This window comes from Schistocerca gregaria, chromosome X (genome assembly GCF_023897955.1).
Source record: "Schistocerca gregaria isolate iqSchGreg1 chromosome X, iqSchGreg1.2, whole genome shotgun sequence".
Taxonomy (NCBI): Eukaryota; Metazoa; Arthropoda; class Insecta; order Orthoptera; family Acrididae; genus Schistocerca; species Schistocerca gregaria.
The window spans coordinates 546,070,084-546,082,619 of NC_064931.1; the positions used below are offsets into that span (position 1 = coordinate 546,070,084).

The 12,536-nt window shown below is 40.1% G+C and overlaps 1 protein-coding gene across 1 annotated transcript in view; it reads left to right on the top strand.

Annotated features, from left to right (window-relative positions):
* The window catches only part of LOC126298788 (probable C-mannosyltransferase DPY19L1), a 215,761-nt gene that overhangs the window by 31,807 nt on the left and 171,418 nt on the right, over nucleotides 1–12,536 (top strand). The window contains exons 3-4 of the mRNA XM_049990249.1: nucleotides 696–833; nucleotides 5,882–6,096. Of these exons, the coding sequence (XP_049846206.1) occupies nucleotides 696–833; nucleotides 5,882–6,096 (353 nt within the window). The remainder of the gene's footprint in view (nucleotides 1–695; nucleotides 834–5,881; nucleotides 6,097–12,536) is intronic.

Below are 12,536 nucleotides of genomic sequence, written 5' to 3' on the forward strand. Positions count from 1 at the left end.
TTTGAATTAGTGATTTACATTCAAAACGGCGAAAACCATTGTATAGAAAGTTACGTGAAAAGTGTTACAAGTACATTATGAGTGGTGAAGGAATGTATTGAACAGATGCAGCACAGAACTGTAGTAAAACTAACTGGAAGCCAGCAACATAAAATTTATGTATAAACTGTAAAACACGAAAATTTTTCCTTTTCCACGAGTGGCGTTCACGTTTTTAATTGTTTGCTTTTTTATGTGTACCACTGCATGTAAAAAATATTATTAGCTCTGGTCTCTTGTTTACTTTCTGTATAACACTTGATGATGAACATATAAGAGCTCAAACCGGTCGTGTCTTAAATAAATAAAAAGAACCTTACAACTGAAGTGGTATTTTCAACCTCTGCTGTAATGCTCAGTTGTGGATGTTTATTCAAAAAGATTGTTTGTACTAAATTATGTACATTCTGCCAGAGCTTACCACACTATATGAAAAGTATCACATGAAAGGTGTACATTACAAATATGACTTCTACAACTGTGTGAATAAAACAATGGCCTGTTTCAGTCAGACCAGTTGTACTTGTGAAAATGATTGAATTTGATCTTGGCTAGTAAAATAAGTCAGATATTTTACAGTTGGATGTTTGTTTGCTGCAAAGGTTGTTTTGTATTTTATAATTTTATTTGACGTGTGTATCTTTTTTCTGTAACAGGGCCTATATTTTTCGTACTATAAGAGGATTGTCGAGGCACCAAGACTGATAGATGGTCTCTTTTATATAATGAATGACAATTTAATTGAATACCCAGATTGCTTAAATGCAATTAAAAGGTTCAACATTTACCCTGAGGTAAGTTCGTGAGTATTGTTTTCTGATGTGTGAAGCTGTATAAAGCAAATGTGTAAATAGTCAAATTGGGGCTTCCATTCTCTCCTTTCCCTCCTCTTATTCCCCTTCATCCCTCCCCTCCCCCTCCCCTTCTCTCCTCTTATTCCCCTTCATCCCTCCCCTCCCCCTCCCCTTCTCTCCTTCCTCCCTCTCTCTCCCTCCACTCCTTTTCTCTCTCCTCCCCTCTCGTCAACCCTTTCACTCTCCCATCCTCTTGTTGTCTCATTCACTCTCCCTCCTTGTGTCTCTCCCCGTTCCACTCCTCCTCACCTTCCTCTTCATATCCCACCCCTTCCACCTCCTTGCCTCCCTATCCCTCTTCCTCCCTCCCCCTCTTCCTCCCTCCCCCTCCATCCCTCTCCTTCATCCACATCTTCTCTCTCCTCCCACTCCACCCCTCTCCTACCAGTGCCTCTACCTTTCTGCCCTCCCCATCATCCCTTTACATCTCTCTCCCACCCCATCTCTCTCTCTCCCACCCCATCTGTCTCTCCCACCCCATCCCTCTCCCCCACCCCATCTATCCCTTCCCCTCCTTCCCCCTTCCCTGCTCTCCCTCTCACTTTCTGCCTACCCTTCTCTCTCCTCTTGCTCTCCTCTACCCTTCTCCCTATTCTCGCCATCCTCATCTCTATCCTCTACCTCTCTCCTTTCCCCCCTCTCCCTTCCCCCTCCCCCTCCCTGTCAACCAACTCCCCCTCGACACTTCCCTTCTCACCTGCTCCCATTGTCTCCCCGTCACTCTTTCTCCCCTCCACCAAACTTCCCAACCCACTCTCCCTCCCCCTCCCCTCTCACCTCTTCCCTTCTACCTCTCCCTTTCTCCTTCCTTCTCCTCTCCCTTCATCCTCCTCCTCTGCCTGCCTGCCTGCCTGCCTGCCTCTCCCCCTCCCCCTCTCCCTCTCCCCCCCCTCCTTCACTCCCCCTCCCCCTCTCCCCTCCATCTCTACCTCTAACTCGCCCTCCTCTTCCCCTCCCTATTTCTGAAACGTCTCTCCATCCCTCTAACCTCCTCCCTCTCTCCTCCACCCTCTACCCCCCTACACTTCTGCCCCTCCTCTCTTCTTCCTCTCTTACAGCTCCCTCCACTTCCTTCAACCCTTTCCCTTTGTCTCCCTATCTCACCACTCTCTGCTCTCTTCCCCTTCCTTTCTCCGCCCTGATCTATTACATTTCTTAGATTGCAGCTAACAACATGGCACCTTATTCTGATTGATTTTATCATCATTGTATATAATGTGAGCACTGTTGTTGCACATAGCTATCCAGTATACATAAAGGTGAAGGAAAATTAATATTTAACATTGTATTGAGAATAAGGTCACCAGAGATGAAGACAAGCCCAGACAGGATGAGTATAGGTAGGGAATTTGGCTATCATTTTGAAAGGAACCATCCCAGTATTCATTTTAATGGATTTAGGGAAACCATGAAACATCTGAATGTTGAGGCCTGGACTGTGGTTTTTGGAACCACATGTCTTGTGAATTAGAGCCGATTGTCTTTACCAATTTTAAAGGAGCATTTTTTAAAAAAGTTTTTGATCCATTAACCATGAATGTATTCACATGCAGACTTAGGGCAGTTTCAACAATTTTCACATAATCTCTAATACAATGGTACTTTTATTTTAAAAAGGAACGTGTTGAGAGAGGTTTTAATTTTTTTTCTTTTGTGTCGTCCATCAGCATCACATATGTGTTTGTTGTGTGCCAGCTATCCTGTTATCCTCAGCAATGTTTAATTTTCAGTCATGAAGGACTGCCAAATATGTGTTACTTTGAAATATCAATTAATGTGCATTTTTGATCAAAAGAGAGTAATTGCAGTACCCATTATGCACAGAGATTCATAATGTGTAAATTTTTGTGTTGGCTATTGAGATGCCTACATTTTCAGGTATCTAGTTAATGATCTTGTTCCCATACAGTGAATACCCCATTCATTCGTGATTTGGAGTTAGCAAATTGACGTTAAGAGCATGACGTATCATTAATTGATGTTCAGTTATATTTAACTTAATTTGTCCTGAAGTGAATGGTATTTAATGCTAGGGCAGTTCATTGTTTATTTTTTCTTGGCTAGGAAAGGAAACAGTATTTAAAAGAGATGCCTCAACCCAGACTGTTCTTAAAGGCTTTTGGATCTTCCATGGTGTTTCCGGTTTGTGGTTTCAAGCGTAAGCATTAGTGTGACACTCGTAGTACTTTCAGGGCTTCTTTTATGTTAGGCAGTGGGGGTGTAGAATGGCCCATATATAATCTATTAATCAGTCTTTTCCATCGTGCCATTCCTAGTGATGTGCAGAGATACAAATGCAAACAGTATGTTTGTATGAAGCAAATTTCTGCAGACAGCATATGAAACTAGCAGCAGTATGATTGACATATACTATTTTTCCCATAGTGAATACAATTTTACAGTGCCTCTTGATGTAATTTATGATTTAGGGGTGATGTGATGCAAATCATGTTCAGAATATCAGAGGCCGTGTCTTGAGTATTGAGCCATAATCATGGAAATACTGCTTCTCCTGATTTTTTCCCTTTAGAATAACCTATATCTGTTCTGGTAGGCTGATGAGCTGTACCAGTGAATTGTCCATGAAGAGACAAATGGGTGGTTTTCACATTGAGCTATCTATACATATTATAAAGTATTTATCCATGTTTGTAGGGTGTGCTGATTTTGCAACTGTTAATTTAATTGATGAAAACTGCTCCAGTTGCTGTTAAGAACTTCAAGAATTCCACTACCAGTTTGTCATTTCCCAGTGCCTCAGAACCAATAGTGAAGTCAATAAAGAAGAAATTAAAGACCCCCACCAGGTTTTATTGTCTGTGTGTGAAGGCTAATCTCTCAGGCACTACTGTAGGGATTCGATATGATTTTCATTAATAGGCAGACTGCTTCATGAGGAAAGTTTGAGTGTATAATTTATTATCACTACACCAGACAAGTCCAGCTGTAGATACTTAGTACACATGCAAAACCTCGGTGGATTGTTAATAAATAATAAAACTAAAAGAAATGGTTGCCAGAATTCCAAGGGAAATGGTGTGATGTGAACAATCTTTGCCAATAAATTTGTACACTTGCCCCACAAAATTTTCAGGTAACTGCCAAATATCTGCAACTTCCTGCCATGATATTTTGGAACGGAGTCTTCTGGCCATCTTCAGGTGAATGCTGATGAAAATGCTCTGAGTTCACATTTCAACGACCCTGTCAGCGCATGTCTGGTTTTATGTGGTTGGTGTTGTGCATGCACTTCTGCTACAAGTCTGTGTGCTGCACTGCACGCCCTCTGTGGTGAAAGCTAGCCACATTGATACCAATTCACTTGTCTTCGCATGATAAAATTCAAGGGTGAAAGATTAATTTAGCTTTATATCTTCTTAATATTCTGCCTGATTCCAGTATATGGTAGACAAGCAGTTGTTTTGAAGCCCTCATCCTGCTCTTTGTGCTGTCGTCTGTACATCTGTACTTGCAGAGATGAATTATCCATTGTTCAGGAACACAGATTGCAGGTGTTCCATTTCTGTTTGCAGACTCTTGGCATCTGAGACGATATGGACGCCGTGGTTTGAGGTCTTCAGAGCACCCATCATTTGTACTGGGTAGTGTCAGTTATTAGCTTGTAAATTTCACAATAATTCCTACAGTTATTTATTGTCTTGGAACTTGATTGTTGAAGTGCAAAGTAAACTGCTATATGTAATATCATTCAGTGTAGGAAGAATGTCCTGTATGTCTCCCTCTGTAACAATAACTGAAGCACAACAACTAACAGTACTTTATTGATTTTAATTAGAATTAATCTCTGTGAAAGACATATGTTTGTTATTGGTGCCATACGACAAGTAGGCAAGAAACTTTTTATGGAAAAAATCTACTCCTGTTATAAAGCTGAAAATGGATACTGGAAAAATTTAAACCTCATAGAACTGACGTATTTTTTAATGCCTTCACATTAAACAATAAAAAGTAAGTTGATGTTACTGTTTAACTTCTAGAATGGCTTTATAGCAAATTATTTTGGAATTCAGGAAACGTACCTTAGCTATATAATTTTGATGACAAAATCTGCCAACACTTGCTGGCATATTCCTCAGTGATAAAAACCGGTATATGTGGAGAAGTTAGCTGCTTTGGTTGATATGAAGTATTAACAGTGTAAAATAACAGATGGTTCCTTGAAGGACTGAGTGAATGTGGTTTAGGGGGCTAATAATCAAGAGGAACAGAGTTGAAATTCTCATCTGGCTCTACAGATACGGTTTTCTGCAGTTAGCGTAGGCAAGTTTCACATGAAGCAAATGCAGGACTATTTCTATGAAAAGACTAGAGCTAATTTCCTGTTTTATCAGTGTCCAGTCTGAGCTTGTTGTCTGTCAGTAATGCCCTTGTGCCCTTGCTGTGAAAATATGTGTAGCTTAACTTTTTTCTTCTTTCCTTCTTTCTACCAAAGGAACAGACAGCTTTCAAAGCTTGATGGAGAAGATATCCTGTTCAGACAGACAATAACAATAAAACAGAAACTTTTTTCTATGTAGTGTCCTTCTCTTTGGTAACTTGGTGTGCACTTTTGTATGTTCATAAGTCAGTTGACTGGCCTTTATTTATAATGGGACCAATAATTAACCTGAATTGTCATAGTAGGTAATGTAGAATTTGGGGGCAGGATCTGAGGGATGTTACTAATGGATACGTGATTATGGTACTTATGATTATTAAAACATAATGCCACCGTTGTTTCCTTGGGTGGTTGATACGTGAAAAACTTGCAAATCATTGTTATAAAACTAATGTGTGTGTGTGTGTGTGTGTGTGTGTGTGTGTGTGTGTGTGTGTGTGTGTGTGTGAGAGAGAGAGAGAGAGAGAGAGAGAGAGAGAGAGAGAGAGAGAGAGAAAAGTGATGCAGAATTGTGGAATGTTATTTTAATGTAACCACATATATATCATTAGGTGCTCTCTACTTAAATGTGTCTTTTCATGCTGAACAGCTTGTTATTGGGGCACTGTACCGTTTATACCGAGTGGGAATGGAAGAGTGGTCCTTGCCTGGGGAACAATGTTGGCCTGTTGATAGAGGTAATGATCTGCCTCCTGTTAATAGCTGTGAAGGAATGGGGGAGCCAACATATTTCTACTTAAACTTTGTGTGGCTTTGTGCTGGCCTCACTGTGACTGTAATATTCCTTTTTGGATATACTATAAGGTATGTTAAATGTAACTCAGCATGTTTTTTTATCATCATCTATAGCTTTTGATACCTGATTCATTGTTAGCTTACTACTTTATTCATGTTAAATGCTGATAAAAAGTCCCTGCAAAAGAAATTTATTTGTATGGTCACTAATATCAGTGTAAATTGCACTGCTGTTGAAGTGTCATGAATGGTATTAAAGATATGTCACTAAGGATATTACTAAAAAGGATTTGCACTCTGAAGTATGTAAAGATCTATTCTGAAGTAATGGGGATTGATTAAAAGTGTATGTTAGAGAATGTATGAGTTATTTAATTTATGGAGATGTACAAGAGAAGTATGTCTGCCACCATAGCTGAGCAGTCAGTGCATCTGACTGTCATATAGACGATCTGGGTTCAGTTTGTGGTACTACCAGGAATATTTCCTTGATGGGAGAATTCTAACAAGGTCTAGGAGTATGCAGCTGCATGAGAAGGATTGATGAGCTGTTTGAGTGGAAAGGAACATGTCCAAGGTCTGGATGGCTGACAATGGCTGGGAAAATGGTGTCCATACCCCATGCCGCTCCGTACGTTGTCCAGATGATGTCTTCAGCAGAGAGTAACATGGTGCCTGGTCAGCATCGTGTGGTCTTTGGATTGTAGAGTTCCTTTTTTGTTTTTGTTTTTTTGTCTCTCTTTGTTTTCAAAAATACCAGGTAGCTGTAATGAGTGAAATGAAAAGCAAGTGCTGTTGCACATTCAATAGTAGTCACAGTTTTGTTTGGGTATTCAATCCTAGTTACACACTTTCCATGTTTCTAATGCATTTTGAGAAGGTGGGCTGCAACATCTGGAGGTTGAGGAGTGTCGTAATGCAACTTCCAGGGCACTGGCTGCCTGAAATTTTTAGTCTCACACAGTGGGACATTTTGCTCTGTTGTTGTTGTCTTCAGTCCTGAGACTGGTTTGATGCAGCTCTCCATGCTACTCTATCCCGTGCAAGCTGCTTCATCTCCCAGTACCTACTGCAACCTACATCCTTTTGAATCTGCTTAGTGTACTCATCTATCGGTCTCCCTCTACGTTTTTACCCTCCACGCTGCCCTCCAATGCTAAATTTGTGATCCCTTGATGCCTCGAAACATGTCCTACCACCCGATCCCTTCTTCTAGTCAAGTTGTGCCATAAACTTCTCTTCTCCCCAATCCTATTCAATACCTCCTCATTAGTTACGTGATCTATCCACCTTATCTTCAGTATTCTTCTGTAGCACCACATTTCGAAAGCTTCTATTCTCTTCTTGTCCAAACTAGTTATCGTCCATGTTTCACTTCCATACATGGCTACACTCCAAACAAATACTTTCAGAAACGACTTCCTGATACATAAATCTATATTCGATGTTAACAAATTTCTCTTCTTCAGAAACGCTTTCCTTGCCATTGCTAGTCTACATTTTATATCCTCTCTACTTCAACCATCATCAGTTATTTTACTTCCTAAATAGCAAAACTCCTTTACTACTTTAAGTGTCTCATTTCCTAATCTAATTCCCTCAGCATCACCCGATTTAATTTGACTACATTCCATTATCCTCGTTTTGCTTTTGTTGATGTTCATCTTATATCCTCCTTTCAAGACAATGTCCATTCCGTTCAAATGCTCTTCCAAGTCCTTTACCGTCTCTGACAGAATTACAATGTCATCGGCGAACCTCAAAGTTTTTACTTCGTCTCCATGAATTTTAATACCTACTCCAAATTTTTCTTTTGTTTCCTTTACTGCTTGCTCAATATACAGATTGAATAACATCGGGGAGAGGCTACAACCCTGTCTCACTCCTTTCCCAACCACTGCTTCCCTTTCATGCCCCTCGACTCTTATAACTGCCATCTGGTTTCTGTAGAAATTGTAAAATAGCCTTTCGCTCCCTGTATTTTACCCCTGCCACCTTTAGAATTTGAAAAAGAGTATTCCAGTCAACATTGTCAAAAGCTTTCTCTAAGTCTACAAATGCTAGAAACGTAGGTTTGCCTTTTCTTAATCTTTCTTCTAAGATAAGTCGTAAGGTCAGTATTGCCTCACGTGTTCCAACATTTCGACGGAATCCAAACTGATCCTCCCCGAGGTCCGCATCTATCAGTTTTTCTATTCGTCTGTAAAGAATTCGCGTTAGTATTTTGCAGCTGTGACTTATTAAACTGATAGTTCGGTAATTTTCACATCTGTCAGCACCTGCTTTCTTTGGGATTGGAATTATTATATTCTTCTTGAAGTCTGAGGGTATTTCGCCTGTCTCATACATCTTGCTCACCAGCTGGTAGAGTTTTGTCATTACTGCCTCTCCCAAGGCCGTCAGTAGTTCTAATGGAATGTTGTCTACTCCGGGGGCCTTGTTTCGACTCAGGTCTTTCAGTGCTCTGTCAAACTCTTCACGCAGTATCGTATCTCCCATTTCGTCTTCATCTACATCCTCTTCCATTTCCATAATATTGTCCTCAGGTACATCACCCTTGTATAAACCTTCTATATACTCCTTCCACCTTTCTGCCTTCCCTTCTTTGCTTAGAAGTGGGTTGCCATCAGAGCTCTTGATATTCATACACGTGGTTCTCTTCTCTCCAAAGGTCTCTTTAATTTTCCTGTAGGCAGTATCTATCTTACCCCTAGTGAGATAAGCTTCTACATCCTTACATTTGTCCTCTAGCCATCCCTGTTTAGCCATTTTGCACTTCCTGTCGATCTCATTTTTGAGACGTCTGTATTCCTTTTTGCCTGCTTCATTTACTGCATTTTTATATTTTCTCCTTTCATCAATTAAATTCAATATTTCTTCTGTTACCCAAGGATTTCTAGCAGCCCTCGTCTTTTTACCTACTTTATCCTCTGCTGCCTTCACTACTACATCCCTCAAAGCTACCCATTCTTCTTCTACTGTATTTCTTTCCCCTATTCCTGTCAATTGTCCCCTTATGCTCTCCCTGAAACTCTGTACAACCTCTGGTTCTTTCAGTTTATCCAGGTCCCATCTCCTTAATTTCCCACATTTTTTGCAGTTTCTTCAGTTTTAATCTACAGGTCATAACCAATAGATTGTGGTCCGAGTCCCCATCTGCCCCTGGAAATGTCTTACAACTTAAAACCTGGTTCCTAAATCTCTGTCTTACCATTATATAATCTATTTGATACCTTATAGTATCTCCAGGTTTCTTCCACGTATACAACCTTCTTTCATGTTTCTTAAACCAAGTGTTAGCTATGATTAAGTTGTGCTCCGTGCAAAATTCTACTAGGCGGCTTCCTCTTTCGTTTCTTAGCCCCAATCCATATTCACCTACTATGTTTCCTTCTCTCCCTTTTCCTACACTCAAATTCCAGTCACCCATTACTATTAAATTTTAGTCTCCCTTCACTATCTGAACAATTTCTTTTATTTCATCGTACTTTTCTTCAATTTCTTCATCATCTGCAGAGCTAGTTGGCATATAAACTTGTACTACTGTACCCGCATTCCTATTTTCCTATTCATTATTAAACCTACTCCTGCATTACCCCTATTTGATTTTGTGTTTATAACCCTGTAGTCACCTGACCAGAAGTCTTGTTCCTCCTGCCACCGAACTTCACTAATTCCCACTATATCTAACTTTAACCTATCGATTTCCCTTTTTAAATTTTCTAACCTACCTGCCCGATTAAGGGATCTGACATTCCACGCTCCGATCCGTAGAACGCCAGTTTTCTTTCTCCTGATAACGACATCCTCCTGAGTAGTCCCCACCCGGAGATCCGAATGGGGAACTATTTTACCTCTGGAATATTTTACCCAAGAGGATGCCATCATCATTTAATCATACAGTAAAGCTGCATGTCCTCGGGAAAAATTACGGCTGTAGTTTCCCCTTGCTTTCAGCCGTTCGCAGTACCAGCACAGCAAGGCCGTTTTGGTTAATGTTGCAAGGCCAGATCAGTCAATCATCCAGACTGTTGCCCCTGCAACTACTGAAAAGGCTGCTGCCCCTCTTCAGGAACCACACGTTTGTCTGGCCTCTCAACAGATACCCCTCCGTTGTGGTTGCACCTACGGTACGGCCATCTGTATCGCTGAGGCACGCAAGCCTCCCCACCAACGGCAAGGTTCATGGTTCATGGGGGGGGGGGGGGGGGGGGGGATTTGCTCTATACTCAGTAAATTTCAACAGTTTATTGGTTTGCAGCTGTGATTACACAGGTGTACAAATCAGCACTTTTTGTTGAACTTTACAGACAAAGAGAAAATTATTTGCATGCCACTGCTGTGAAAAATAACACTGCCAAACTTTTCAATATATTTCTGTACAAAATATTCATTTTAAAACCTGCTTGCTTCTGTGGTAGCCTCATTGTATGTGAAATTAGAGTTATGACTACTCAAAGTAATTCTATATTTGTACATTCTTGTGCTAACTGCAGTTTCTCCCTGGCCTCTATGATACTGCAGATTCTCAAACAGCTTCAATCTTTGAAGTGAAAGTGACTTTATATTGGGTTCACTGTGCTGGTTAACTTTAATATTGATCCAGTTGGCCATTTGATCGACCCTGCCATCTTCATCCTACTGAAGTGCTGCCAAAAAGTGATAATCAACATACAGTAGTCTAATCTTGCTTTGTGGATCTGCAAATACTCTTGAATTAAAAGTCTTCTTACATACAATGGACATTCAAAAGTTTTTAGACTTCTAACATAGTAACTATATTTTTGAAATTCACTCCTGTCCATCTTCTCAAAGTGCTATTCATGGTTTCCTATGTACCAATGCATCAGCTCAAAACACTTGTTGATGACTTCATGGTAGATTTCTTGGGAGGTCTTTTTAAGGACACTGACAGCTGCATATGGAGCTTAGATTGGTTTACTGCAGGTGATATTCGTTGCTATATGGAATAAAATGACATTGCCTGGAGCTTAATCAAGGCTATAAGATGGATGTGTGGACCTAAGACTCCTTCATCAGAGACTTTGTTTCCATCCCACAGAAAGCTGGAACATTGTTATGATAGAGCTGGGTTCCACATGGACCTGATTTCAAACATCTATTCCTGAAACCTCAAGTTACGTTCATCCACAACATTGAAATGTAATGTAGTCACTTGCTTTCTCACTTCTCATGCCCATTTTTCTTCCACTGAGTGGGAGACCAAATGCTTCTCTGCTGTTTTGATCTATGGCTGAATTGGTGCAGCCAAATTTTGTCAACAATTATTAAATTAAATACAACTTTACCACCTCCAGTGGAAATTTTCTTTCATTTCGGGCAGAATTCATGGTTGAGAAACTAGGAAGTGCACTGTCAAAAGCTGCAGAACTTTTCAGCCCAAAGTTTCTATAGCAAGAATATATAAACCATTGCCAATTTGATCTCAAGGATGCAGTCTTTGTGAACAACTTTCTTTTTCAGTAGTGTTTCTCTCATGTCTGGTCTCATTAATACAATGGCAAATTGTTGCTTAGGAAGATGAACATGTAGATGTTCCAAATACTAATTTATATTCATTCTTATATTAAAATAAAAAATGACAAATTGGGGAGTAATGATTCCATTTCAACAGCATTGCTTCTTCAGTCTAAAATAAACAGCAAAATAAGTGAAGGATTTGCGGCCCACCTATTAGGCTGAGTAAGCTGAAATTAGAATGACTAACACACACTGGACACCTCTACCATCCACATTCCTTGGAAATCAAACAATGAACAGCAATCCAGGAAATTTCATTTCTGTTCTGTCTGTTAAGGTTACAGTTTAATGCAGGGGGGATAAAGTGATTTAAATTGTGTAGGTTAGTGGCACTGCTTCTCCACTGCTGTTCTCGGAGGTATCACTCTTCTTTTCATGTGGGAGATACTCCTGCACTGCTAAGTTGTCAGTAGCTGCCTGTGGATACTGTCCGCAAGAGCTATATTTTCACCAACAGATACCACATATTAGAGCAAGGTGAAGTGGTCTCAGACCTGAAGTGAAAGTCTTTTTGGTTCAAAATTGTTTCTGACATTGTTAACTTTTAGGTTAATGCACTTCATCCAATGTTTTTCCAGCAAGGAGATTCCATCTACAAAATACCAGTAGATGACTACCATAACCATTTCACTGAACTTAAAGCTTTTCCCCACCAAAATAGTAGGAAGGAAAGGTGTACCAACTCTGGGGAATAAAGTGCATGTTTAAACATGGCATGTTTCAGTTTCAAAGTGTGGCTTGGTTGAGTGAATAAGTGGTGGATTACAAAAAAAAGGTCTAGTGTTGCATCCCAGGTCAGTCCAAGGATTTTTTCTATCACTTGCCACTTACTGACAATAATTTATTAATGTGAAAAATGCCAGTTTTAACTGTGGGTTGGAGCTCATATTAAGCTGTATGTACTCTTACAACTTGTTAGGTCAGTCAGTTCAAAGGTTGAAGTAAGGTAAGGGTCTACCACATTCCCA